This window comes from Taudactylus pleione, unplaced genomic scaffold (assembly GCF_031769625.1).
Source record: "Taudactylus pleione unplaced genomic scaffold, aTauple2 ptg001334l, whole genome shotgun sequence".
Classification (NCBI taxonomy): Eukaryota; Metazoa; Chordata; class Amphibia; order Anura; family Myobatrachidae; genus Taudactylus; species Taudactylus pleione.
In genome coordinates this window covers 3,720,354-3,745,889 of record NW_028285734.1, presented here as the reverse complement: position 1 = coordinate 3,745,889, position 25,536 = coordinate 3,720,354, and the positions used below count along the sequence as shown (strand labels likewise).

General features: G+C 48.5%; 1 protein-coding gene across 2 annotated transcripts in view; it reads right to left on the bottom strand.

Annotated features, from left to right (window-relative positions):
• The window catches only part of LOC148443111 (msx2-interacting protein-like), a 103,611-nt gene that overhangs the window by 45,587 nt on the left and 32,488 nt on the right, over positions 1–25,536 (bottom strand). For both annotated transcript variants that reach the window (XM_088463243.1, XM_088463244.1), the window contains exons 5-8: positions 16,315–16,439; positions 8,623–8,823; positions 4,512–4,657; positions 4,123–4,248 (exon numbers count right to left, since the gene is read on the bottom strand). In XM_088463243.1, coding sequence (XP_088319369.1) covers positions 4,123–4,248; positions 4,512–4,657; positions 8,623–8,823; positions 16,315–16,439 — 598 coding nt within the window. The remainder of the gene's footprint in view (positions 1–4,122; positions 4,249–4,511; positions 4,658–8,622; positions 8,824–16,314; positions 16,440–25,536) is intronic.

Below are 25,536 nucleotides of genomic sequence, written 5' to 3'. Positions count from 1 at the left end.
ATGAAGGAGAAATGATAGGCTTTATATACTGTTATCACTTAGTTTAATAATTCACACAGCATATAACAAGATTCTACTCATTACTACCAGTATTACGCAATGTCAGTCTTTGTTAGCTATGCTGTGAGACTCACAGCTAAAGCCACCTCATTAACAATATACATGATAAACCAACACAGGGAGTTAATATACATCCTCTTTCAGATTACACAGTGGACCTGCTGAAACGCCAACGTGCACGTTTCACTGCGTAAACAGCTTTATCAAGGCAGCCTGGATCTGTATGTTGTTATTAGAAACAGAACTGGAACAAAGGCAATTTTTGTGCAGGCGATAGGAAAAAGGAGATTTATGTTCTTACCTAGTTAAATCCTTTTCTTCGAGTTCCATAGGGGACACAGGGACAACGCTGGGATGTAGGCTGTGCAGAAGGACTGGTAATCAATCAGTCAAAGTCTTTGACTTCCCAGGCAACCCGACTGCCTTCTCCCCTATACCCCACCCCCGAAAGACCCACCGAACCGCTAAGGCGTCCACCAGAAAAGCTTCTGAATATCTGGTGCGAGAAAAGTAGCTCAGCAGCTTCTGGTTGTGTTGAGACGCCATCAAGTCAACGCCTGGTAGGTTCCAGTGAAGAACTAAAAGCTGAAAGACATCTGGATGAAGAGCCCAATTGCTTGAATGAACATCTTCACGGGTTAGGAAATCAGCTTCCCAATTATGGACCCCTGGAATTAAGACAGCCGGAAGATGAAACCCTGCCCAGCTGAGCATGTGACCAACCTCCTCCATGGCACCACAACTGCCTCCCAGAAGATTGATATAGGCAACGGCAGTTGCATTGTTGGATTGAGCGATGCTGTAGGAGCAGTTGCGCTAGATACAATGCCTGAAAGACTGCTCGGAGCTCCAGAATGTTGAATGGAAGGCTGCTCTCCTGAACCATCCACCGACCCTGAAGGGACTGCTGGCAGGTTACTGCCCCCACCCGTGCAGACTGGCGTCGGTGGTGAGCAGTACCCGATTCTTAATCCAAAAGGGGGGGCAGCCCTTGTCCAAGTGGGACCCCTGGAGCCACCACAAGAGAGAGAGAGCCAGACCTCCCAAGAGAGGATGATGGTTTGCTTCCTGATATGGAGATAGGATGCGTTCCATCGGGTCAGAACTTCTTTCTGAAGCGGCTGGGAGGAAAACTGGGCATATGCCACCCTGTCGAAAGTGGAGACAAGTGAGCCCAAAATCCGCATGCAGGAGTGAATGTACACTCGGCGGTGATGCAAGAACCTGCTAATCTTGTGCATCTTGTCCTGAAGGTCCGGAAGTCTGCCCACTTGAAGGAAGAGCCTTGGAACAGTGGAGTCCAGTAAGGCCCCCAGGTGGAGCATCTGCTGAGACGGAATTTAATTATTTTTTTTTTAAACTGATGAACCACTCGCGAGACTGGAGAAGATATATCGCTAGACGAACATGTTCCTTGAGGACATCTGCGGACAGTGCCAGGATAAGAAAATTGTCCAGGTAGGGAAGAATCCGTGAAAGAGCTGCCATGACTGTCCTGAAGACACAAGGAGCCGTGGAAAACCAAATGGCAAAGACCAAAATTGTTAATGGACCACCTGGACTGCTGACAGGAGGAATCTCCGGTGACTGATCCGGAAAGAAACATGTAACAAGGAGACCATGAAATCCCCCAGTTCCAGCTCCAGAATGATGGAATGCCAAGATTCCATGCGCAACCTGGGGAATGTGGTCGATAAACCTTAGAATGAGTATTGCCCAAAAAGAACACATCAGACTTCTGAACCAAGAAGAAGTTGGCATAGAATCCCGTGCCTCTCAGAGACCGGGGTACTGGGACAATTACTCTGGAGACCAGAAGGGAGACAATGCACTCCAGCCGGGCTCTTGCTTTTCCAAGAAACACTGGAAGGCCTGTGGAAAAGAACTGGGTTGGAAGATGCTCCCAGAAGAGTAGAGCGTAGTCCAGAGAAACCACTCCTCGTAACAAGGCGTTTGACATGGTCGCCAGCCAGGTCTGGGAGAAAAGTAGAAGCCGGCCTCCTACGCTGGGGTGCCCCAGGTGGAGGTCCACCCCAGCAGGTTTGGTGGTATGGCATATGGCAACCCAGGGTTGTTTGCTGCGGGGCTTAGAGCCCTTGGTTGAAGAACCCTGGAGAAATGCTGGCCCTAGGCATTTCCCTGCATACAAAAGGAGTGACAATTAGATGCTCATAACCCAACCCTGCCGCAAAAGGGAGAAAATGGCTTCTTCGATTCCGCAACTGAGGCAATAATCTTGTCTAATTCAGGACCAAAGAAAATACCCCCAAAATAATAAAGAGCCTCGAGAGCCTTCTTAGAATCTGAGTCAGCGTGCCAGGTACGAACCCAAAGGGCTCTCCTAGCAGCAACGGAGGAAGCTGACACATTGGAGGTTAACATACTAGTGTCAAGAGCCGTCTCATCCAGATAGAAGGCAGCCTCCTTAATGTGCGCCACTAGGGACTATAACTGGTTCCTGGGAGTACCACAGGAGAGGCCCTCTTCTAGGGCATCCATCCAACTGCCGTTGTGCCGACGTGTGATAGTACCTGCATGGGTATAAAAAACCTTAGGTAAGGTCTCCAACTTCCTATCCGTCGGATCGTTAAGGGAAGCTGAAGTAGGGATAGGAAGGATAGAGTTCTTAACTAGGTGGGCAATGTGTGTCAACCGAGGGGAGCAGACTCCTATTTGTGACACTGTTCAGCAAGAAGCGGATAAAAGGCCGTCATCCGTTTGGAGGCCTGACAGAGTCCGTCAGGAATGGTCCAAGCCTCCGCTGAGGGTTCTCAAGCCATTCTTACTTAGCTGAGAAATTAACTGAAACTCACTTTCGCAGCTTGAAAAACCGGAGCCCTGTACCTAGGTGCCGGTTCCTTGACTTCGATTTGCAGGACTAAGTTAACCACCTTAACCAAGGCCACTACAACTACTAGAGACGAGGACTCCTCCTGGACAGTGGAGGTCGCCACATCTGAAATAACAGACCCGAACTCCTCAAGGTCTGAGTAAGCCACAGAGTCCGAGGCACGGAGGGTAGTGCTTTTCCGACTGGATGGTCCGTGTCTCTCCTTATCCAGCAGTTACTGGAAGGAGTGGGACACCTGCGCCCAATCCTGAACTGACTGGAAGAGAGAACTGAAGCATAGCAGCTCCAAAACAGGTGGCTGCAGATTAGACTGTAAACCGTGGCAGGGTGGGCATCCGTAGGAGGGAGGGGGGAAGCATGGGATGTTAAACGGTTAAGCAGCTGTAACCACCCAAGCTTGCTTCTGGTTGGAGGCTGTGAATGGGACCGTCAGGGAGTCCTCTGTGCATGTAGAGGACCCAGTCAAGGTCGCTGACCCGTTTGCCAGTGCCGTAACCACCGGGGGTGATGGAGCGGCAGCACGGAGCGTCCTATAGGACGCTCTACTCTGTGCACTCAAAATAAAGATTATGGGGTCAATCCTATTAGCAGCGATGATCTCGCCGGTGCGAGTCATCGCGGCAGGGGCCGCACTTTACGGCAGCCCAGATTCGCCTGATATTGCTTGCAGCCCCATAGGGCTCCGAGCAAAATTATGAGAATCTAGGCTCGAGACGGGTAGCGCAGGGTGCGAGATGCGGTGCCGGCATTTAAACGTCGTTGCAACGGCACATCGCACCCTTTGCACCTAATAGGATTGACCCCTTAGGCTGCATAAGCAGCACCTGTTATAAGTGTGCCCGGCTCCTGCCGGAACAAATGCAAACTGGCCTGCCTGCGATTGGAGGCGGGGTATAGGAGAGAAGGAGGCTGGGAAGTCAGAGACTGTTGGTGCCCAGTCCTTCTGCACAGCCTATACCCCAGCGTTGTCACTGTCCCCCCTAATGAAAGAAAAAAGAAAAACAATGAAGTTCAGAATACAATGGTTATTCTTCACTGGCATCTGCTGCAAAGCCCCAGCAGAACAAATCTAACTGCAGAGAGAATCAGGTACCAAAGAGAACTTTGGTATCATTATACCTAGAACAATGATGTTAGTTTGATTTTTCCACAGTTGACCTCAGCAGTGGATAATAGTAAAAAATAAAGTGTGAAAACGTTGAGCTGTATACCTTCAACCGTTTTTTCCCCAGATATTCTCCATCCATCTTATTGATTGCTTTACAGACGCTTGTGATATCGGAATACAGTATAAACGCATACTGAGGAACCCCATCCACCGTCTTGATGTCAATATCCTGGACAGGAGAAGAGAGGAATAGAGTCAAATCAATAGCAACATGAAACCCAGCTGAGATGGCTGCAACTAAACCGGATTAGACACAGAGAGACACAAGAGGACAGCTAGACAAATGGATATCAAGTGACAGCCAACAGCAAGGAATCAGATTGGAGGGGTGGGTAAAGACTGCAAGAAGTCTGATGTAGATTTAGTGGCCTAACTAGGAGGGACGGGATCTGGCGGGACCACAGGTTACAGAACAGCCCAGAGCAGACTTACCACAATCTCCCCGAATCGCTGGAAAACGTTATGCAAGTCAAGACGGGTGATGGTTTCCTCCAAGTTACTGATGAAGAGAGTCCTGGTGGCTTTGGGGTCAAACTCATCTATTCTCTTGTCCAGAGGTTGGCATTCATTCTCCCCTTCTATTTTTGAAGAAAATATAAGTATCAGTGAGTATTAGAGGAGTTATACTCCACAAAGGGATAACAGAGCACATTGCAGTAAATGGACATTGTATTATATGTTGATTACAGAAAGCAGAGGCTAAATACAATTGTCCGGGTTACTGTGATTTCAGAGAAAATATGATTTTTACTTACCGTAAAATCTCTTCCTTGGAGTCCATCTGGGGGGATGCCATTACCTCTGGGTTATGTATGTATAGTGAGCTGTGGAGCCGGGCACTATCTAATTAAGACTGCCCCCGTATATAACCCCTGCCCTTCCACTAGAACCTCAGTCTATGTTTAACAAAGCCGAAGAAGGACCCTCGGAGGAACTGAGAAACCAGAAAACCAACAAGTAACTAGTATGAAACCAAACAAGGGAGGAATCCCAGCATCCCCCAGATGGACTCCAAGGAAAATATTTTACGGTGAGTAAAAATCGTATTTCCTTTTCAGCAATCTGGGGGATGCCATTACCGCTGGGATCTACCAAAGCAAGCCAAGTTAAGGGGAAAAAGCATCGGAATGCCACACAACCCAAGAAGCCCCGACAGCACGAGTCGAGTGAGCCAGAATTGAAGCCGGAACCGTCACATTTGGAGACAAATATGCCTGTCGAATGGCAGAAGTGACCCATCTAGCAAAGGATCCCTTAGGGGCATGCCATCCTCTTTTTGGAGCATCAATCAACACCAAAAAAGAATCCATACGCCTCAAAGACACAGTGCGCTCCAAGTAAATGCATAACGCACACACCACATCCAACAGTGTTAAAGGAAGAAGCTGAAGCCTGGCGAAAGGCTGGAAGGACAATATCCTGGTCAATATGTCAATATGGAAAGCCGATATCACTTTGGGATGAAGGAAGGTTTAGTGCGTAACACCACCCTATCTTCATGAAAAATGAGAAGCGGAGATTTACAAGAAAGAGCTGCTAACTCAGATACTCTTCTGGCCGAGACAATGGCCAAAAGAACAACAACCTTCAAGGTGAGGTATCGCAATTCTACAGATTCCAATGGCTGAAAAGGTGCCTTTTGAAATGCCTCCAAAACTAAATTCAAGTCTCAAGGAGGAACCGGCGGGACATAAGGAGGCTGTATGCGAAGAACCCCCTACAAGGTGGTTTGTACTTCAGGAATGGAGGCCACACCTATATAGGTCAGAGCCTCCAAATTGTGATCAGCTAAAGAACTAGCTTCAGACAAATACTCTGATTGAAACCCAGCAAACATCTGGGTCATTCAGCAATGGATAGCCTTTATCAACAGATACATGGGTCTTCTTACGTTTAAAGAAAGAAACTGAACTAGTCACTGGATTAGCTGTTTCCTGCAGATGCAAAGTCTCCCTGACCACATCTACCAGCATAGACACCCCTGAATCAGAATGGGAGTCATCCTCCCAGTATGAGGTGTTTTCCCGGTCATAGTCTAATTCCCCTTCTTCCTGGGAAGAGGCGGCTGAAACCTCATCTCCAGGAAAACCCACTGAGGACCGGCCTGAACGTCTTAGTGGCTGTGGCCTCTGCTGACGTTACCATTTTCTTTAGGGACGTTGCCATCTCAGCGAGACATCGTCCCATATCCTGGGCCCATCTGGGCTCTACCGAGGGATTAGACAAACTAGGAGCTTGAGCACAGGTTAACATATAATTTGCCTGAGAGTGACGTAATTCACCTATGGCCTTAACCAATCAGGCATCACCGACTGTTCAGCCGAACCTCCCGATAATGAATCTCCCTCTGAACAACCAGCACAGAGCGACCCTGGTTCCGTACAACCTTTTGGCAACTTTTTATCACATTGTGTACAAGTATAAAATGTGATTGATCCCTGTTTTTTGGAACCCTTGTCTGGCTTCTCCATATTTGAGAGAGAAAGACAACTCTAACCAATACAGATAGCTACCTAAATTCCTCTGGAAAAAGTGTAGCACTGTTTGACTAGAAAAAAAAGATGGGGTCTCTTTTTTTTTCAGAATAACAAGCACTGCTTCTGAAATGACAGCAAAAAGTAAATGCAAAATAACCCAGACTCCTGGGGGTATATTTACTAAAGTCAGAGTTTTTATAAGTTGAGATGATGTCCATAGCAACCAATCAAATTCTATCCATTACCATCTAGAAGGTGCTAGTTAAATGTTAAGTAGAATTTGATTGGTTGCTATGGGCAACATCTCCACTTCTAAAAACTCTCGCTTTAGTAAATATACCCCCTGAAGTCCACACTCACTTGTAAAAAAACCCCAAAGAATCTTCAATACAAACAATGTATCTTACTGCCTAAATTCCTACGAAATAGTGCAGTAAAGTTGCTTATATATACATAACAATGGTATAAGACCAACATATATCACCAGGTTAATACCCAAAGTAATAATCCTGGCTAACTGCTTATCTGATAAGAAACAGCCATCTCAATGTAATTTGCAGTGAGTCTCAGCCAAGAAGAACTCCAGCAGCACTCAAACACCCACCAAAATAGTGTTTGGGGCGTGTGCTATGAACCCCCGTGAGCCTGCTGTCACTCAAATGCCTGGGGGCGTGACCGGGTACGCCGTCAGCGGCCTGCTTCATTCAGGACGTCTGAAGTCATAATAGGTGTTTCCTAGCCGTCGGCTCCTACCTCCGGAGCTTGCCTGTATGTGCAACGGCTCAAAGTGATGAAGTGCACATGCAGCGATGCCGCGCCATGGAAGTGCCAACGAGTCCAAAAAGCTGGCAGCATGCTCTGCTCTGTAACATCCTACAGCTGCTGCCACGTGAGTAACATGCCCGGATGCTCTGCTAAAGCGGCGTGCCGGGAAGCAGTAAATATAGCATACAAGGTATTCCCATGAAACATGTATCAAGCTTACCTATTTGCCAGCGGCCCCCTCAGATGTGGTATGGAGAGAGTCCCAGAGACTATGTAGTTTGGTGACTCTCACAGAGGCGGTCTTCAGAATGGGATACAGGGTTCACACAAACCTCTATTTCTATATAACTCCCTCTCTGCTAGGGCTTGTCGCCTGTTGTCAGGAACTAAGGGCCTGATTCAGAGCCGCTCGTAAGCGGCCGCTCGTTCGTTCCGAGCGATGTTTGCCCAACTGCGCATGCGTACGGATCGTAATACGCATGCGCGAACCAGTCAGTGCAGCCGAAAATCGTTTGTTCGCTAAATAGCGAATGCCTGCTAATATGAGTGACAGGAGGAGGCGTATGTGGGTGGTAACAGGGGAAGGTGCTTGAAAACGGGGAGGGGAGATCAGAACGCAGGCGTGCTTAAAGGTCAAAACGGGCGTTTTATGGGTGTGCATAATTAATACAGCAGCGTCATTGACCACGTCACTGGGTTATTTTATAGTCAGAACTGCTCGCAAATTTGTGATAGGAAAAACCAACCACAAGAATAGCGAGCAGCTCATACCCTGGTCGATGTACTCGATTAATCTAATAAATAGGGGACATGACGTATGATGCGAGCGGCCAGGGGGCGTTTTTATCCAAAAAACGACCGCATGTTTTGTTCGCTCGTTCAGACATAGAGGCGGCAACAGACCGCAAAGAGCGAACGGTTCATTTGAAAAGCCACCCCCTTTTTCTGAACGAGCGAGCGGCTCTGAATCAGGCCCTAAGCACGCAAACCAAAAACAGAAAAAGAAATGAAACCTAACTAAAAGCTAGGACCTAGCTAGTGATTTACTCCAAGGCACTAAAAACAAGACTGGGGTTCTAGTGGAAGGAGAGGGGATATATAGGGGGTGGGAGCCAGTCTTAATTATTTAGTGCCCGACTCCACAGCTCACTATATACAACCCAGAGGTAATGGCATCCCACAGATGGATGAAAAAGGAAGGAAGGAAGGAAGCCAGATACCAAACTGACCCAAAATGGGCCATAAGTTGGACCAACCATCAGTGGTGCACCCCTAACCGTTCATGATCAGGGTTAACATACCTGGTCCATCCCATGCCATCACTTCAAGCTCCATGCCAAGCAAACGTTTGCCTTTGGAACAGTAAAGGGCTTCTCTCTGATCGGCTTGTTGCATAAAAAAGATCAGGCCGTATCTCTCCTCGGACACGCCGTGTATCTGCACAGACGTCACCTTCCCGTACTTCTTGAACTCATAAAAAAGGGCATTACGAATGTTTGTATCTGGAAACAAAACACAGACATCTGTTACACAACCAGAACAGGACCGGAGAACCCAATCAGAGCGTCGTCACATTACACTGCTGGGGAGATACAGCCAATAATCAGCCAACGATTAGCATCTTTGCTTGAGACAAAAAAAAGGACATTGTATTACAGTAGGGGATAGTATGAGACGTCTGTAGCCTAGGTATGTGAAGGTCCCTCTTACAGTGAGACACTGGGGGTCATTCAGACCCGGTCGTTAGCACCGATGCGCTCGGACCGGGTCGATGGCCCCCCACAGAGAATGCGCACGACGGCGCCGTCGTGCGCATGCGTGAGACCCGCTACGACTGACAGCACCGGTCGTAGCGGGTCTCGATCCAAAGGGGGCGAGCTGTCGATGTTGATTGACAGCTCGCCCCGTTTGGAAGGCGGGCCGGGGGGGTGGCAGCCCAAACGGAGGCGTTCCCATGGGAACACCTACCGTTTGAGGGCGGCCCCACTGACATCACTAGTGATGTCAGTGGAGAGCTTCCGGCTCAGACAGAGCCAGAAGCTCTCCAGGGCTTACGACAAGGGAGACCCTACCCTAGGGTCTCGTCGTAAGCCCCGATGGTCGCGATGGTCAGAGACCATCACCGGAGCGGTCGTTAGAGCTGTGGGTGTTAACCCACAGCCTAACGACCGCAACAGAGGCGGGCGGTCAGGAAGCAAGTGGCCGCACAGTTTCTGAGCGACCGCTTGCATCCTCCGACTGCCTCTGAATGAGGCCCACAATGTCCTCTGTATCACCTATATTTGGCCCCCACAGGCAGCAGAGCCTATATACAGGTTCTGACATCCCCAACTCTTGTTTTCATTTTCTGTCTCTACCTCAGCCGGGTGCTGATACTCACGGCTGTCACTTGACGTATTCATTGGATACAATTAGCAACATCTCGGACCTGGTGTTTTATGATCGTCATACATGTTTCATGTTGTATTGTCAAGTTTATGTATTTTTCTATATTTCGCCTTCCTTATCTGGGTTATTACAACCGAGATTGCCTACTCACTCTAATTCTTTCACCCTTTTGCTTGATATCTTGATATCTGTGTAAGTCAATTTAAAATTAAAAATATTTTTCCCTTGCATATATTAATAAAAGTTGTTTTATTTTGAATAATTAATAGCTATAAGAGTGCACTCCTATAGAGTCTTCCGGTTGAAGTTCTCTTAGAACTGACACCCCCTCTCTTTTTGCCCCCACAGGCTTCTCAGAAAACTCTTCAATGGGAATACAGACAGTAAGTCCGGCCTGCGGAGGAAAAAATAACTACCGCATCATCACAACCGTACCGCATTAAGTCACATGTTTACATGCGGACTTGAGCCTCCATTTTACATTTAGTGGGATGGATGAAAACACCCGCGGTCGGGACGTGGCCATTAATCTTGGCTGAGTGCGTGCTTTGTTACTAAGCTCTGTGATGAGCCCTGAAAAGTACATATATATATATATATATATATATATATATATACATACACACACACATACATACATATACAAGGGATGAGCGGGTTCGGATTCCTGAAATCCGAACCCCCCCGATCGTATCAGAGTCAGGCTCGACTTTTCCCGCCTGACTCTGATCTGAAATCGAGGCAAAACATCATCATCCGCCTTCCGGATCTCGCGGGTTTTGGATTCTATAAAAGGTCCCCGCGTCTGCGCCATTTCTCACTCCAGCTGTGGAGAGTGAAGAGGGAGGGTGAGAGCTAGGGCTGGCTGGGCTGTGTTGTGCTGCTCTTGTCCATAGGGGCTGTGACCACTCAGTCCATAGGGGCTGACTGGGCTGTGTTATGCTGCTGTTGTCCGTAGGGGCTGGCTGGGCTGTGTTGTGCTGCTGTCATAGGGGCTGGCTGGGCTGTGTTGTGCTGCTCTTGTCCATAGGGGCTGTGACCACTCAGTCCATAGGGGCTGGCTGGGCTGTGTTGTGCTGCTCTTGTCCATAGGGGCTGTGACCACTCAGTCCATAGGGGCTGACTGGGCTGTGTTGTGCAGCTGTTGTCCGTAGGGGCTGGCTGGGCTGTGTTGTGCTGCTGTTGTCCATAGGGGCTGGCTGGGCTGTGTTGTGCTGCTGTTGTCCATAGGGGCTGGCTGGGCTGTGTTGTGCTGCTGTTGTCCATAGGGGCTGGCTGGGCTGTGTTGTGCTGCTGTTGTCCATAGGGGCTGGCTGGGCTGTGTTGTGCTGCTGTCATAGGGGCTGGCTGGGCTGTGTTGTGCTGCTGTTGTCCATAGGGGCTGACTGGGCTGTGTTGTGCAGCTGTTGTCCGTAGGGGCTGGCTGGGCTGTGTTGTGCTGCTGTCATAGGGGCTGGCTGGGCTGTGTTGTGCAGTCAGTTGCAGTCATAGGGGTTGTGTCCACTCCAAAGTCTATAGGGGCTGGCTGGACTGTGTTGTGCAGTGTCCCATAAAGGCTGTAGTCCTAGAGGGGTGCTGTAGTGTTGTCCAGGGGGTGATCTGTGCATCAGGGGTGCTCCCCCAAAGTGCACTAAAAATTTATTTTTTTCTGCTTGTGAATTGTGTGCGCAGTAGCCGCACGTGCATCAACAAAGTAGCGCCAAGCGTGCGCCTGTGTCATAAATCAAGGGCCAGCTGGCTTGTCCGTTAAAGGGTGCTGTAACCCCCAAAGTGCACTCCAAAAAAAAATATATATATATTTTTTTTGTGTTTGTGAATTGTGTACACAGTAGCCGCACGTGCATGAACAAAGTAGCGTCAAGCGTGCGCCTGTGTTATAAGTAAAGGGCCGGCTGGCTTGACGGTTAAAAGGTGCTGTAACCCCCAAAGTGCACTCCAAACAAAATAAAAAATTATTTTCTGTGTTTGTGAATTGTGTGCACTGTAGCTGCACGTGCATCAACAAAGGAGCAGCGCCAACCGTGCGCCTGTGTCCCATAAGTCTGTTAAAGGGTGGTGTAACCCCCAAAGTGCACTCCACAAAAAATAAACAATTCTTTTTTTTCTGTGTATGTGTGCGAAATGTATGCGCAGTAGCCGCACGTGCATCAACACAGCAGCAGCGCCAAGCGTGCACCTGTGTCATAAGTCAAGGGCCGGTTTGGACATCTGGTCCGGACTGAAGGACGTGCCAACAGTGTCAATTTCTGACATGTCTACGGTCACTGCATACGATACTGTCACCACTGACAGAATGGTGGAGGAATTATTTTCTGTGTTTGTGAATTGTGTGCACTGTGGCTGCACGTGCATCAACAAAGGAGCAGTGCCAAGCGTGCGCCTGTGTCATAAGTAAAGGGCCGGATGGCTTGTCCGTTAAAGGGTGCTGTAACCCCCAAAGTGCGCTCCACAAAAAAATAAAAAAATTCTTCTTTTTTTTGTCTTTGTGAATTGTGTGGGCTGTAGCCGCACCTGCATCCTCAAAGCAGCAGCGACAAGCGTGCGTCTGTCTGTTAAAGGGTGGTGTAACCCCCAAAGTGCACTCCAACCAAAATAAAATAATCTTCTTTTTTTCTGTGTTTGTGTGTGAAATGTATGCGCAGTAGCCACACCTGCATCCTCAAAGCAGCAGCGACAAGCGTGCGTCTGTCTGCTAAAGGGTGGTGTAACTCTCAAAGTGTGCTCCACAAAAAAATAAAAAAATCTTTTTTTTCTGTCTTTGTGAATTGTGTGGGCTGTAGCCGCACATGCATCCTCAAAGCAACAGCAACAAGCGTGCGTCTGTCTGTTAAAGGATTACATCGGTCACAGCATCCAAGTAGGCATGTCAGACAGTCCGTACCTGTACTGGCAGGAAAAAGAGGCAATTTGGAGGCCCCTGTACAAACTGGCTCTATTTTACCTGAGTTGCCCCCCCTCCAGTGTGTACTCCGAAAGAGTGTTTAGTGCAGCCGGGAACCTTCTCAGCGAAAGGTGTAGGAGGTTGCTTCCACAAAATGTGGAGAAGATGATGTTCATAAAAATGAATTATCAACTCTTCCAGGGAGACCAGCCTCCGGAACGTACAGAGGGACCTGTGGTGGTGGATTCCAGCAGGGACGAATTAATACTCTGTGAGGATGAGGATGTACACAACACTGAAGAGGGTGAGGAATCGGTGGATGAGGAGGATGAGGACGACATCTTGCCTCCGTAGAGCCAGTTTGTGCAGGGACAGATTAATTGCCAGCTTGTTTTCTGGGGGCCCAAACGAACTAATCATTTCAGCCACAGTCGTGTGGCAGACCCTGGCGTTGAAATGATTGGTTTGCTAAAGTGTGCATGTCCTGTTTATACAACATAAGGGTGGGTGGGAGGGCCCAAGGACAATTCCATCTTGCACCTCTTTTTTTTCTTTGCATTATGTACTGTTTGCGGCCTAGTTTTTCAAAATGCCATCCTGTCTGCCACTGCAGTGCCACTCCTAGATGGGCCACGTGTTTGTGCCGCCCACTTCGTGTCGCTTAGCATAGTCATCCAGCTACCTCGGTGCAATCTTTTGGACATAAAAACACTATTGTGAGGTGTGAGGTGTTCAGAATAGACTGGAAATGAGTGGAAATTAAGGTTATTGAGGTTAATAATAGCATAGGAGCAGAAAATACCACAAATTCTGTGATTTTAGCTGTTTTTATGCTTTTTTTTTCAAAAAAATACAGATCCAAATCACAAACCCAAAACACGGAAGGGTGGTTTTGGCAAACCCAATCTAGATCCAAACCAGGAAGAAAGATCCAGATCCAGAACATGAAAAGTGGCCAGTGCACACCCCTAATATATACTACCAATACCGCTTGGAAGACAGTCTCCGACTAAGGTTACCGATTGGCAGGCAATGAGCCCTGACTCTCCAGCATTGCATTAACTGCAGGCTAGCACAGGACATCTTGCTGGGATCTCTCACAATACCTGCTATTAGAAGATCTGTTGGCTAACGCCCCGACACCTCTGCTGAAGCAGAAAGTCCAGTAGAACACAACGGGTGGGCTGGCCTGTCCATTGATCAGGACTGTCAGGGAGGGGACCCCACCGATGTTATCTGAACGCTTCCCTCAGAAATGCACAGAGCCCACAGCCGGTGGTACATGCGCAACATTCTGCCAGCCACTCCCCGCGCAGCACTCTGCCAGCCACACCCCGCGCAGCACTCTGCCAGCCACACCCCGCGCAGCACTCTGCCAGCCACACCCCGCGCAGCACTCTGCCAGCCACACCAGCAATGGACAAAGTGGAAGAGCTTTGAATCGATTCCTGTTCCCCAAGGGAACTGTAAGCCCTGGACAACCTAGCTAGCGTAAGACTCTGTGATGATTAAAAGACAAGCTACAGGGGGAGTGACATAGCGTACAAGGAGGATGCACGCATCCCTTAGCGCCGGCGCTGCTTTAATACAATATAAAATTCACCAGGTGTCTCCCCAGAACTCCTTTGCTGTAAGATCTGTATCCTCATCTACTGTAATCTGAGACAGGCTAGCTCAGTCTCCCTGCTGTAGAACACTTAGGGCCTAGTTTCCGCCATTCTAGCCCCTGCTTCTTACCTCGCCTGTGGAGGCCAGATTATATTCAACCAGAGGTGTCTTAGGAGGATCGGACACTTCAAGTGACATCCGGCTGGGCCAGCTTCTATACTGAGCTAGTGGGCATCACACTCCGTGTCCTGGTAACAGTAGCAGCCCTCCTCATACATGTCTCCAGGTCTGAACACTTCTCCCCACTAGCACCCACTTTCCTTCAGGACACCTAGTATTCAGACTATTAACAAGGCATGGTCCAGCAGGACCTTCTGTCCACTGGGAATACCAGTAGAACCACCGTTAGCTTGAAACTTCACATCAAGGCCACATCCCAGACCAAGCACCTCTCTGGACCGCCAAATACTGAGCTAACCCCCATTTTGTATCCGCCGAACAGTTGAACATTTACTAAATTTACTGAAGCACCAACTGCAATACGCTACACGGCTGTGGAAAATTCCCTTGGGCTCATCCAACACTACACATCTGCAAGGCAAGAATCCTAGATAGAACTTTCCAAAATTACAGTACAACACCGGTAGGAATATATATATATATATATATATATATATATGCCCCCTGTCTATGCTAGTCTGTTCGCAAAGGAAAATCTGCCTAGTCCAGAAGGCATTAGAATCATTAGTGGTTAAATGTTAATTTGCTGGATTTGTCATCACTCGCTGTTGATAAGGAAAAATAAAAATGTCCAGATATGGAATAAGCATTATTCATTCATAGCAATCTGTGTGCAATCAAACATGATAGCATCACATGAACACAAAGACAGCTGAAAGAAAATATACCTGGAGGGGCAATAGTACCAGTCTACAGGTTGTGCTTGAAAAATTACTTAGGAGCTGAAGGGTTGGTACTTTATCTCTCTCCAAGGCTTAGTACATAGACTCCCTATGTTACACACAGGAGCGGATTCTAAAATTGTATGTGGCTGTAGTTGGTGCGTCGGATGTGGCTGTAGCTGGGGCTTCGGATGTGGCTGGGGCGTCGGACGTGGTTGTGGCTGGGGCATCGGACGTGGCTGGGGCGTCGGACGTGGTTGTAGCTGGGGCGTCGGGCATGCTCTACGGCCGATTGTGCACAACTCAGGGACAACTCCAATTGCGGGCTGAACGGAATGGTTATGAGGCATCCGCACACACAGCAAGTTTAGTCAGGGCGTATCGAGTGAACTGCGGGCTACACAGAGTTGAGCGGAAGCGTAATTACGTCGCGCCACAGATAAGACTGGTGCAAGGGCGCACTGAAAGTGATGACAGCCAAACCAGACGTACAGCTAGGGGCAGCCTGCGATGTGCATAAGGCCGAAGATCCGCATTTAGGGGGTCATTCAGACCCGCTCGCGAGCGGCAGTACGCTCGCAAGCGGGTCGATGTTCCCCACTGCGCATGCCACGACAGAGGGAACTCCGTCGCGCGCATGCGCGAGACCCGGGGAGCGACGGGCTTTCCATCGCTCCGGGTCTCGCACCAAAGGTGGTTTGCTGTCGATGTTGATTGACAGCACGCCCCCTTTGGTGGGCGTGTCGGGGGTGTGGCCGTCAGACGTAGGCGTTCCCATGGGAACGCCTACCGTCTGTAGCCGGCCCCACTGACATCACTAGTGATGTCAGTGGGAGTGATTTTGGCTCTGATAGAGCCAAAATCAATCCAGGGCTTGTGGCAGGGAGACCCTACTGCAGGGTCTCCGTCGCAAGTCCGATGGTCGCGATGGTCAAGACCATCGCGACCATCTTTTTGGCCGCTCGCATATGCTGTGGGTGGTCACCCACAGCTATGCGAGCGGCCAGGAGGTCGCTCCATTTTCATGGAGGAGGGGGCCCTGATTCAGAGCGAGCGCTCTGGTCAGAGCGTCCGGCTCTGAATCAGGCCCTTAGTTCCGTGTAAGCAAAATAAGCTGCGATAAAAAAAGCTGTAAAAAGCTACAGAATGCTCCCCCCCTCCTCTCCCCCCTGCGATATCCAGAGGACACATCAGTACAGACCACACATATCTACCTGAAGAGCGCACAGGAAAATTCTGAACCTTGAGTCCAAAAGTTTTGTACAGTATATCGGTGTCTGCAGATAACGGCTGGGAAGGAGGAGCTCGTGCCGTGGCGCTGCGGTCACTGGAATCGTGGCTGTAATGACACAATGCTTGTTAGAATTACAATAGCCACCTCTTTCAACTTGATAGAAAACAAACAGAGGTAACTTGCGCCCAAGAGTGCACCTTAGAACCACTCCTAGGAGCACCAAACCTGTACGCAGTATTAAACACAAAAATGGGGTGGTCCACAAGCGCCGTCCCAATATTCTGGTCTAAATATAGCGCCTTCTACTTCAATATATAGCTCCCTCCAATCTTTAGAATTAAACCACAGGAGATGTTTCACCATCTGTAGGCTTTTTCAAACAACTTGGAAAATACAAATCTTACACCATGGTTAGCACTCACCAAGAATTAGTAAGGGCTGGTCAAAGAAAGATTCCATTATTACTTCCCTTTACACCTTCTCCCTCCTAAATAGACAAATTTTTCTCACTGTTACCCGACATATAGACAGAGACTCCCCTAGAAACCACTTGGGGCCTGATTCATAGCGCTCGCAAGCGGGTCGATGGTGGGGTACTGCGCACGCGTGGCATGAGCAAGCTCACTACAAAAGCGGCGGTTCTCGATGTTGATCGACAGCTCGCCCCGTTTTTGTAGGAGGGGTGGCTACACAAATGGAGGCGTTCCCGAAGGAACGCCTGTTAGAGCAGGAAGCTCTCTGGGGCTTGCGACGGACGAGACCCTACCGCAAGGGCCTCGTTGCAAGCCCCGATGGTCGTGACCATCACCTGGCCGCTCGCAAAAGTTGTGGGTGGTCACCCACAGCTTAGCGAGTGGCCAGGAGGCCGCAGCAAAGAAAGAAAAAAAAGACGCCCTGATTCAGAGCGAGCGCTCTTCAAGAGCGTCCGTTTCTGAATCAGGCCCACGGTTCGTACAGATAAAGGTTTCTTTAGGGTGAGACCATCTAGGGATGATACCTTTCGCCTCACAAACGTAGTACTCTTTTCTTGATATGTAAACAGTTCTTTATTCCATAAAACATGCACTATAAAAATGAACTGATAGGCGCGGGTCCCAAAGATTCACCTTACATATAAAGATATACACTGATAACATCAATAAATATAAACAACCATTAAAAAGGAATCAAAACCAATATGGCCGTTATCCAAATAACGCTAATATCACATCCCTTAATATCCATTTCTGGTTTCCACATCGCTATACATCTCCGCGGCTGCAGTCCACTAACGGGCACCATAACTCTCCTTGCCCCTCACTTTTCTCCTGCAAGAGCCTCCGTTCCGATGTGTTCCTATAGAGCACAATGCCACCGCGGTGCCTCATACATGACATTGGCTCCCACTATCCAACATGCATGCTCCGCTAATCTCTTCTTCAACATGCGAGATGCTTTCCCGACATATTGGTAACCACAGGAACATTCCAATACATACACACAATATTTGCTGTGGCAGGTTATAAAATCCTTCATTACATAAGATTTATTTGTTTGCGTGGACTTGTATTGGGTGATTGTGGTCACGTTGCTCTTGCAAAGTCTGCACATTATGCATGTCCCATATCTAAAAAAAACCTTTAGGTTTATTAAGAGCAATGGCCTAAAGGTGGCCACACACTAGACGATATTATGCACGATTTGGCCGATTATTACGCATTGGAACGACAGATCGTGCATAATATGTGCAAATCGTGAGTGTCCACTCATGATAACGATGTGCGTACCCGTGGGTGGTACGTTGTATCTTCAGATCTTACCTACAGCAGGCAAGATCTGGCAATCTCGTACACGATCCGGCGGCATATTGTTCAGTGTTTATGCCTGGGCAATATGTCGTTTGGACCCGCTTTCGATGCAGACATCACTTGCATGGACAGATCAGTGAGATCCGTCCATGCGTCTGTAAAAAAAAAAAAAAAATTGTAAAAAAAAAAAAATAAAAAATAAAAATTAAGTGCCCCCCTCCCCCCCAAAGCACAAGCAGCCTCTGGGCTTTTCAGAGCCGGTCCTGATTGTGAAAAAACAGTGGACAAACGATGTAGGGGTCCCCTGTACTTAGTACAACCAGCACTGGGCTTAGCTGAGCCTGTCCTGGTTTTAGAAAGGGGACAAAAAGAGTAGGGGTCCCCTGTATTACCTATAACCAGCACCAAGCTCTTTCTACCGGGGGGAGGGGGGGTTTAATGCCACGGCCAGGGGAACCCTTTCACCAGGTCCCCTGGCCAAAGCATACCAGACTGCTAGGGACCCCAATAAAGAGGTCCCCCTGTACAGGGCACCCCAGGCCTGGGCTGATAGCCCGGGTCTATCCCCGGCACCCATGGAGTGGTGGGTGCTGGGTTGATTGTTGTGTAAAATGTGTATTGTAAAAAATTGAAGTAAAAATACTACAGAACTACAGGTCTCGTTAAGGATTATGGTAGGGTCAGCATTATTCCACATGGAGTGAACGTGGAATGTCCAGATATCTCAGGTTTGGCAGAGCAAAAGCAGTAGGACTGAAGGGTCCAGTTCTGGTGTTGCCTCAATCAGTTGTCATCTAATTAATTAAACTGCACCTGTAATCAGCCTTTAAGAATGTGTTCAGGGCACAGAACGGGGCTTCTGACGGTGACTAGCATCCAGAAGCAGGCCCGCCAAGAGCCGCACCAGGCCCCGGTAAAAAAGGGGTGTGGTAAAAGGGGTGTGGCCTAATCATGGCAGCGTGGCCATGCCGCCTTGGGGGGGGGGGGGGCGTTTTGGGGCACTGCGCAGTGTTGAAGGGGGCGCAGTGAGCCCCCTCAGACCGGCGCATAGCCAGTGGGGAGCGCGATCAGCTTGATCGCTCCCCCCACAGGCATGGGAGACTGATGTGGCAGCTTCTTAGCAGCTGCGAGCAGTCTCCCAGTGCAGCCCAGGGGGGGACTTAGGGTTAGGCACTCCCCCGGGAGGTTAGGGATAGGCTAAGGTTAGGCATCCCCGGGAGGAGGTTAGGGTTAGGCAGCGGGGACGGGGGGATTAGGTTTAGTCACTTAGAGGGGGGATTAGGGCTAGGCACTGGGGGGATGGGAGGTAAGGTTTAGGCACCCTTAAGGGAGAGTTAGTGGGAAAGGTTAGGTTAGTGTGGCCGGCGGTAACTCATCCTGAACCCGTCAGACCTGCTACATTTGTGTACAAGCACCAGGGAGATACGGAAGAAGTTTTTAAGATGTTTAGTGAATTGGCTGCAGGCCCAAAAAAAACTGGCTAAGGAGCAGCAAATACAAATTCAGATGCTGCATGAAGAGCGGAGGGAAATCAGAAAAGATGGGCAGGATCGTGAAGCTTTGCAAACGCTCACAGCTTCATGATACCGCGGCATTCTTGTGCACTTTTGAACGTACTGCCACCTGATTAAAGTGGCCAGAGGAGGAATGGGCTGCCCGATTAGCTAGCCAGACTGAGAAAAGCGTGGTTACAGCCAGAGAAACATGCAGTGCTATGCATAGTAGAAATTGTTGCCTTAGACCATGCTATACGTTTATTAGACCGTGGGGTACAACACTGGGCCCTGCAAGCTGACTGTCACGGCCAGGGTATTTCAGCATGGCGCAAGGTGGGTGTTACCTGTGAGGTTGTTGTGGCGCGGGCTGTCTGGTGGCGGAGCTGGTGTCTGGCGGGGGGCTTTGGCTGCGCGCGTTGTTGTGCGGGCCTGTTGTCACTCTGCGCTGGTAAGGCCTGGCGGCGTCTCCGTTCCGTTTGGCATGGGCGCCGCCATTTTGCCTTCAGGCCTTGTGATGCGGCTGGCCAATCCTGGTGAGTCACATGTTCCCTCCAGCCAGTAACAGCACGGCATGGGGTATTTAGGAAGGTTCAGTGCCTTCCTTCTTTGCCAGTGCAACGTGTATCTCAGCCTAGCTGAGAGGGAGTTCTCTGTGCTTATCCTGTTCCTGCTTCCGCTGGACTACCCCGCTTCCTCCACCACCCTTGCCCGTGCCTGAGCCTGCTGACATCCTGCTCATTTGCCTTAGTTCACTACCTGCATACCTGGCTTATTATTTCCTGCATCACTACCTGCATACCTGGCTTATTATTTTCCTGCATCACTACCTGCATACCTGGCTTATTATTTTCCTGCATCACTACCTGCATACCTGGCTTATTATTTTCCTGCATCACTACCTGCATACCTGGTTGATTATTCCAGTCCCACTACCTGCACAGTTCTACTTGTTTCTACTTGGACATTAACCCATTACTCCCACCACAGAACTCTAGTGCATGTTTATATATACCTGGACTTTTATTTACTGCCATATTTTATGTCTACTTAAAGCACCTATTAAAAAACTAGTTTTATATTCAAACCCGCTTCTGTGATCGCTCCTGCTACCACCCCGGTTCCACAAACAACCCAGAACATAACACTGACCCCCAAACATTTGAGGAGTTAGTGGTGGTAGTTGAGTGGCACTCTACTTTCGGAAAATTAACCAAAACTAAGCAAGGGTGGCAACCAGTGCCGAAGCCCAGAACCCAGGTACTAGTAGCTAAGGACCAAACCCCACTTCCTGTGGTGCATTTAAACTGCGGTGAGTCCGGTAATATACGGCGGGACTGTCCGAAACAGGGTGAACCGATGGAATGCAGCACGGGGAAAGCAACCCGATCTAAGGTCAGCATGGCTGCTGAGACCATCTCTCCGCCAGAAAGCACCCTGTTCCGTATGATGGTACAAGTGGATGGGTGGGAGATCTGGGCACTAGTTGATATTGGTAGTGCCCTCACCTATCTCGCCGCTAACCTTGTACCTCCGGGTGCCGACCAGGTTTTACCCGTCAAGGTGTTGTGTATTCACGGGGATGCTGAGGAGTGCCCACGTGTGCATCTACCACTATTATTGAAAGGCCGGTCATTGAAAGTGGTAGCCGCAGTGACAACTAGACCACCTTATCCGCTGATCCTGGGCTGGGAGTTCCCGTTGCTACAGGAGGTGCTTACGTGGCATGACGATGGTAAACAATCAGCAGCTGAGGTGAGCCAGGAGCAGAGGACCATGGGTGACCAGAGCTCAGCGACCATGAAAGCTTCCTTAGTCGGTGAGCTACAGGAGGAAACAGAGACTGAGGCCCAGGGTTCCCCTGTTGGTGAGCAAGTGTCTTTAAAGGAATTTGGCAGATCCCAACAGAATGATAGAAATCTGGTTAATGCCTTTAAAAATGTGGTAGAAATTACTGGCAAAGTGGTTGCTGCTGTGCCACCAGAAGGTGTACCATACTTTATTTAGAAGAATGATTTGCTGTACCGTGTAACCTCTTTGCAGGGTAAAAGAGTAGATCAGTTATTAGTTCCCCGGAAACACGAGCAGTTGGTATTAGGGGCGGCACACACGCATCTGTGGGGTGGCCATTTATGGGAGGAGAAAACTCTCCAACGCATACAACTAAGATTCTTTTTGCCTTACGCCGCAGTAAAGAAATTTTGTCAGGCTTGCCCAGTATGTCAGAAGACCGTACCCTGGCCAGGGCTTAGGGCGCCCCTTGTTCCCCTTCCTGTCATTTCAGTCTTTTAAGAGAATTGCCATGGATCTGATAGGGCCGGTGGAAAAATCTGCTCGAGGACATCAATACATACGGTTAGTAGTGGATTATGCCACCCGATACCCTCAGGCCATATCACTACGAAATACGAAATCTAGTACCATTGCCCGGGAATTTTTAACACTGTACACTCGCTTGGGAATACCAAAGGTCTTGCGCTGACTGTTAAAGGTGGATGGGATTACTACCTCAGTTTACCACCCGCAAACGGATGGCATAGACGAACGCTTTAACCAGACCCTTAAACAAATTATAAAAAGGGCGGTGCCTGAGGAAAAGCGAGATTGGGACTTACTCCTACCTGATCTAATGTTTATAGTGTGAGAGGTACCCCAGTCCTCTAGTAGATTTAGGCCCTGATTCAGAGCCGCTCGTTCGCACTGAGCGATGTTCGCACAAATACGCATGCGCGAACCAGTCAGTGCGGCCGAAAATCGTTTGTTCGCTATATAGCGAATGCCTGCTACTTTGAGTGACAGGAGGAGGCGTATGTGGGTGGTAATAGGGGAAGGTGCATGAAAACGGGGAGTGGAGATCAGAACGCAGGCGTGCTTAAAGGTCAAAAGGGGCGTTTTAAGGGAGTGCATAATTAATACAGCAGCGTCATTGACGTCACTTGGTTGTTCTATAGTCAGAACTGCTCGCAATATAGTGGTAGGAAAAACCAGCCACAAGAATAGCGAGCAGTTCATACGCCGTTCGATGTACTCGATTAATCTAATAAATAGCGGACATGACGTATGGTGCGAGCAGCAAGGGGGCGTATTTTTCAAAATTCCGACCGCAAGTTTTGCTCGCTCGTTCAGACTTAGAGGCGTGAACAGACCGTAATGAGCGAACGGTTCATTTGAATAGCCACCCCTTGTTTTTGAACGAACGACCGCAAATAGCGTCCGGCTCTGAATCAGGGCCTTAGTCCCTCTATGGGAGGCAACCTAGAGGGATTTTAGATCTGTTGAAAGAGGCGTGGGAACAACAGTCATGCCAAGAACCTGACATCGTTCTGGAAAGAGTGTGCTAGTCACCCCTCTTTGGTCGCCAAGAAAACCCTGGAATGTCATGTACCATTTTAGAATACCCTTAATCTTGCCCAAAAATAGGAGGTGGTGAAATTAGTAGCACGACACCAAGATGTGTTCTTTGCCATTCCGTGAAAAACACAAATTATCCTCCAGCAAGATATAGTTACTCCTCCCGTGGTGGTAATAAAACAGAGGCCATACCATATACCCGAGGCAAAACGGGCAGCGGTCAAACAGGAAGTAGAGGAGATGCTTCGCTTAAGGGTCACAGAGGAATCAAATAGCGAATCAAATAATCCCATTGTTTTAGTGCCTAAGCCTTCAGGTGCTTTAAGATTCTGCAATGATTTTAGCAAATTAAATAAAGTTTTGCAGTTTGAGTCCTACCCTATGCGCCGGGAGGACGAGATGGTGGAGAATCTAGCAAACAGTCAGTATCTCATCACCCTAGATTTGGCAAAAGGGTATTTGGCAGATTCCTTTGACTGAAGCTGCTAAAGCAAAAACAGCCTTCTCTACCCCAGAGGGTTTGTTCCAGTACAAATTTCTGCCTTTTGGTTTGCATGGAACGCCAGCAACTTTCCAGAGGGCTATGAACAGGTTGCTGCGACAGCCGCATATCTAGAAGACATAGTCATCTTTAGCCCCGACTGGAAGAAGTAGAAGCAGTGTTACGATCTTTACAGACACATGGGTTTACCGATAAACTCGAGAAGCGTGCCATTGGAATGGTGGAGGCAAAATATTTAGGATATGTTGTAGGCAGAGGGCAGGTAAAACCTCAGCCCAGTAAGGTCGAGGCGGTCCTCACATGGCCTAAACCCAAATGTAAATCCCAGCTCAGAACATTCCTTGGCCTAGTGGATTACTACCGCAGATTCATTCGTGATTTTGCCACTAGGGCAGCACAATTAACTGAGTGTCTTAAAACACAGTTCCCAGACAAATAGTATGGTCTAGACCAGCCAAAGCTGCATGGCAAGATTTGAGGCGCACCTTGTGAGCAGAACCTGTTTTGCAGGCTCCTAATTTCAAGAAGCAATTTATATTGCAGACAGATGCCTCAGGTACAGGATTGGGGAAATTGCTGCCCAGGGAGCGCAAGAACGCCACTGTGGAGCAAGAGTGCTTGGCAATCAAGTGGGCAGTAGACTTGTTAAAATATTTGTTAGGGCGAGAATTTTTGTTGGTTACAGATCATGCCCCTTTACAGTGGATACACACGAACAAAGAAGTGAATGCTCGTGTAACCTGCTGGTTTTTGTTTTTGCAGTCATTTAAATGTGAGGTGCAGCATCATCCGGGGAAACAGCACCTCAATGCTGATGCCCTTTCCAGCAAGTTTGTTGGGCCCGATCCTCCAAGCAACCCTATGGTGAAACTAGAGGAGGAAAAAGAGGGTGATGATGGCAAACTTTGGGAAAAGGTAGAGAGTTGTGTGCCCGGACAGATGGCACGAATAGATGTGGGAGAGGCAGGTTGCTCGTCTGAAAGTTTCTAAGCTTCACCAGGGTGGTTGAAGCTAGGGGGGTGGAGTGTGGCAGGGTCAGCATAATTTCACATGAAGTGAATTTGGAATGTCCAGATATCTCAGGTTTGGCAGAGCAAAAGCAGTAGGGGACTGAAGGGTCCAGTTCAGGTGTTGCCTCAATCAGTTGTCATCTGATTAAATTCCACCTGTATTCAGCCTTTAAGAATGTGTTCAGAGCACAGAATGGGGCTTCTGACGGTGACTAGCATCCCGAAGGGGGTGTGGGATGTCAGGGCCACGGTTCCTGTGATATGTTCCAGTACTGCTATGCTGATAAACTAACATGTTCCTGTGCAACTGATGTCAATCTATACAGCTGTAACATGTGCTGTTTGGAGAACTGCCTAATAACCTGAATTGCACGTCTGGCGTATGAAGCTGTAACCTGCCTGTGCTGGTAATAAAGAGTGTTGGACTTTTATCCGGCATATGCGATTTCTTGTCACAGGATATGACATTGAAATGGTGGATGCGGCCATGGGTGCATATAGGATGGATAGGGAGAGTTCAATGGAAGGTAATGGAACTAGTACTAAGAAAAGCATGGATGATTTTACCTTTCATTACCAGATATCACGTTCACTATAAACAAATGGGAGAATATTATTAAGAAATGGGAATTCTGACTAGGGATCCTATTGTAACCAAATACATCGGTAAACAACCTTCTTTTGTTTAGCGAAAGGCAAGGAACATTAAGGGTAGAGAGGCGAGTAGCACTCTTCCGATGTCTAAGAACATTACCCTTAATAAACCTAAAAGGGTTTTTTTTTAGATATGGGACATGTATAATGTGTAGACTCTGCAAGAGCAACGTCAACAAAATCACACAATATATAAGCCCACGCAAACAAATAAATCTTATGAAATTAAGGATTTTGTAACCTGCCACAGCAATTATTGTGTGTGTATATATTCGAATGCTCGTGTGGTTCCCAATATGTTGGGAAAACATCTCGCATGTTGAAGGAGAGATTAGCGGAGTATGCACGCAACATTAAGAAGTGTCTGGTCTCCCATAATGTGTCATTACATTTTAAACCAGAACA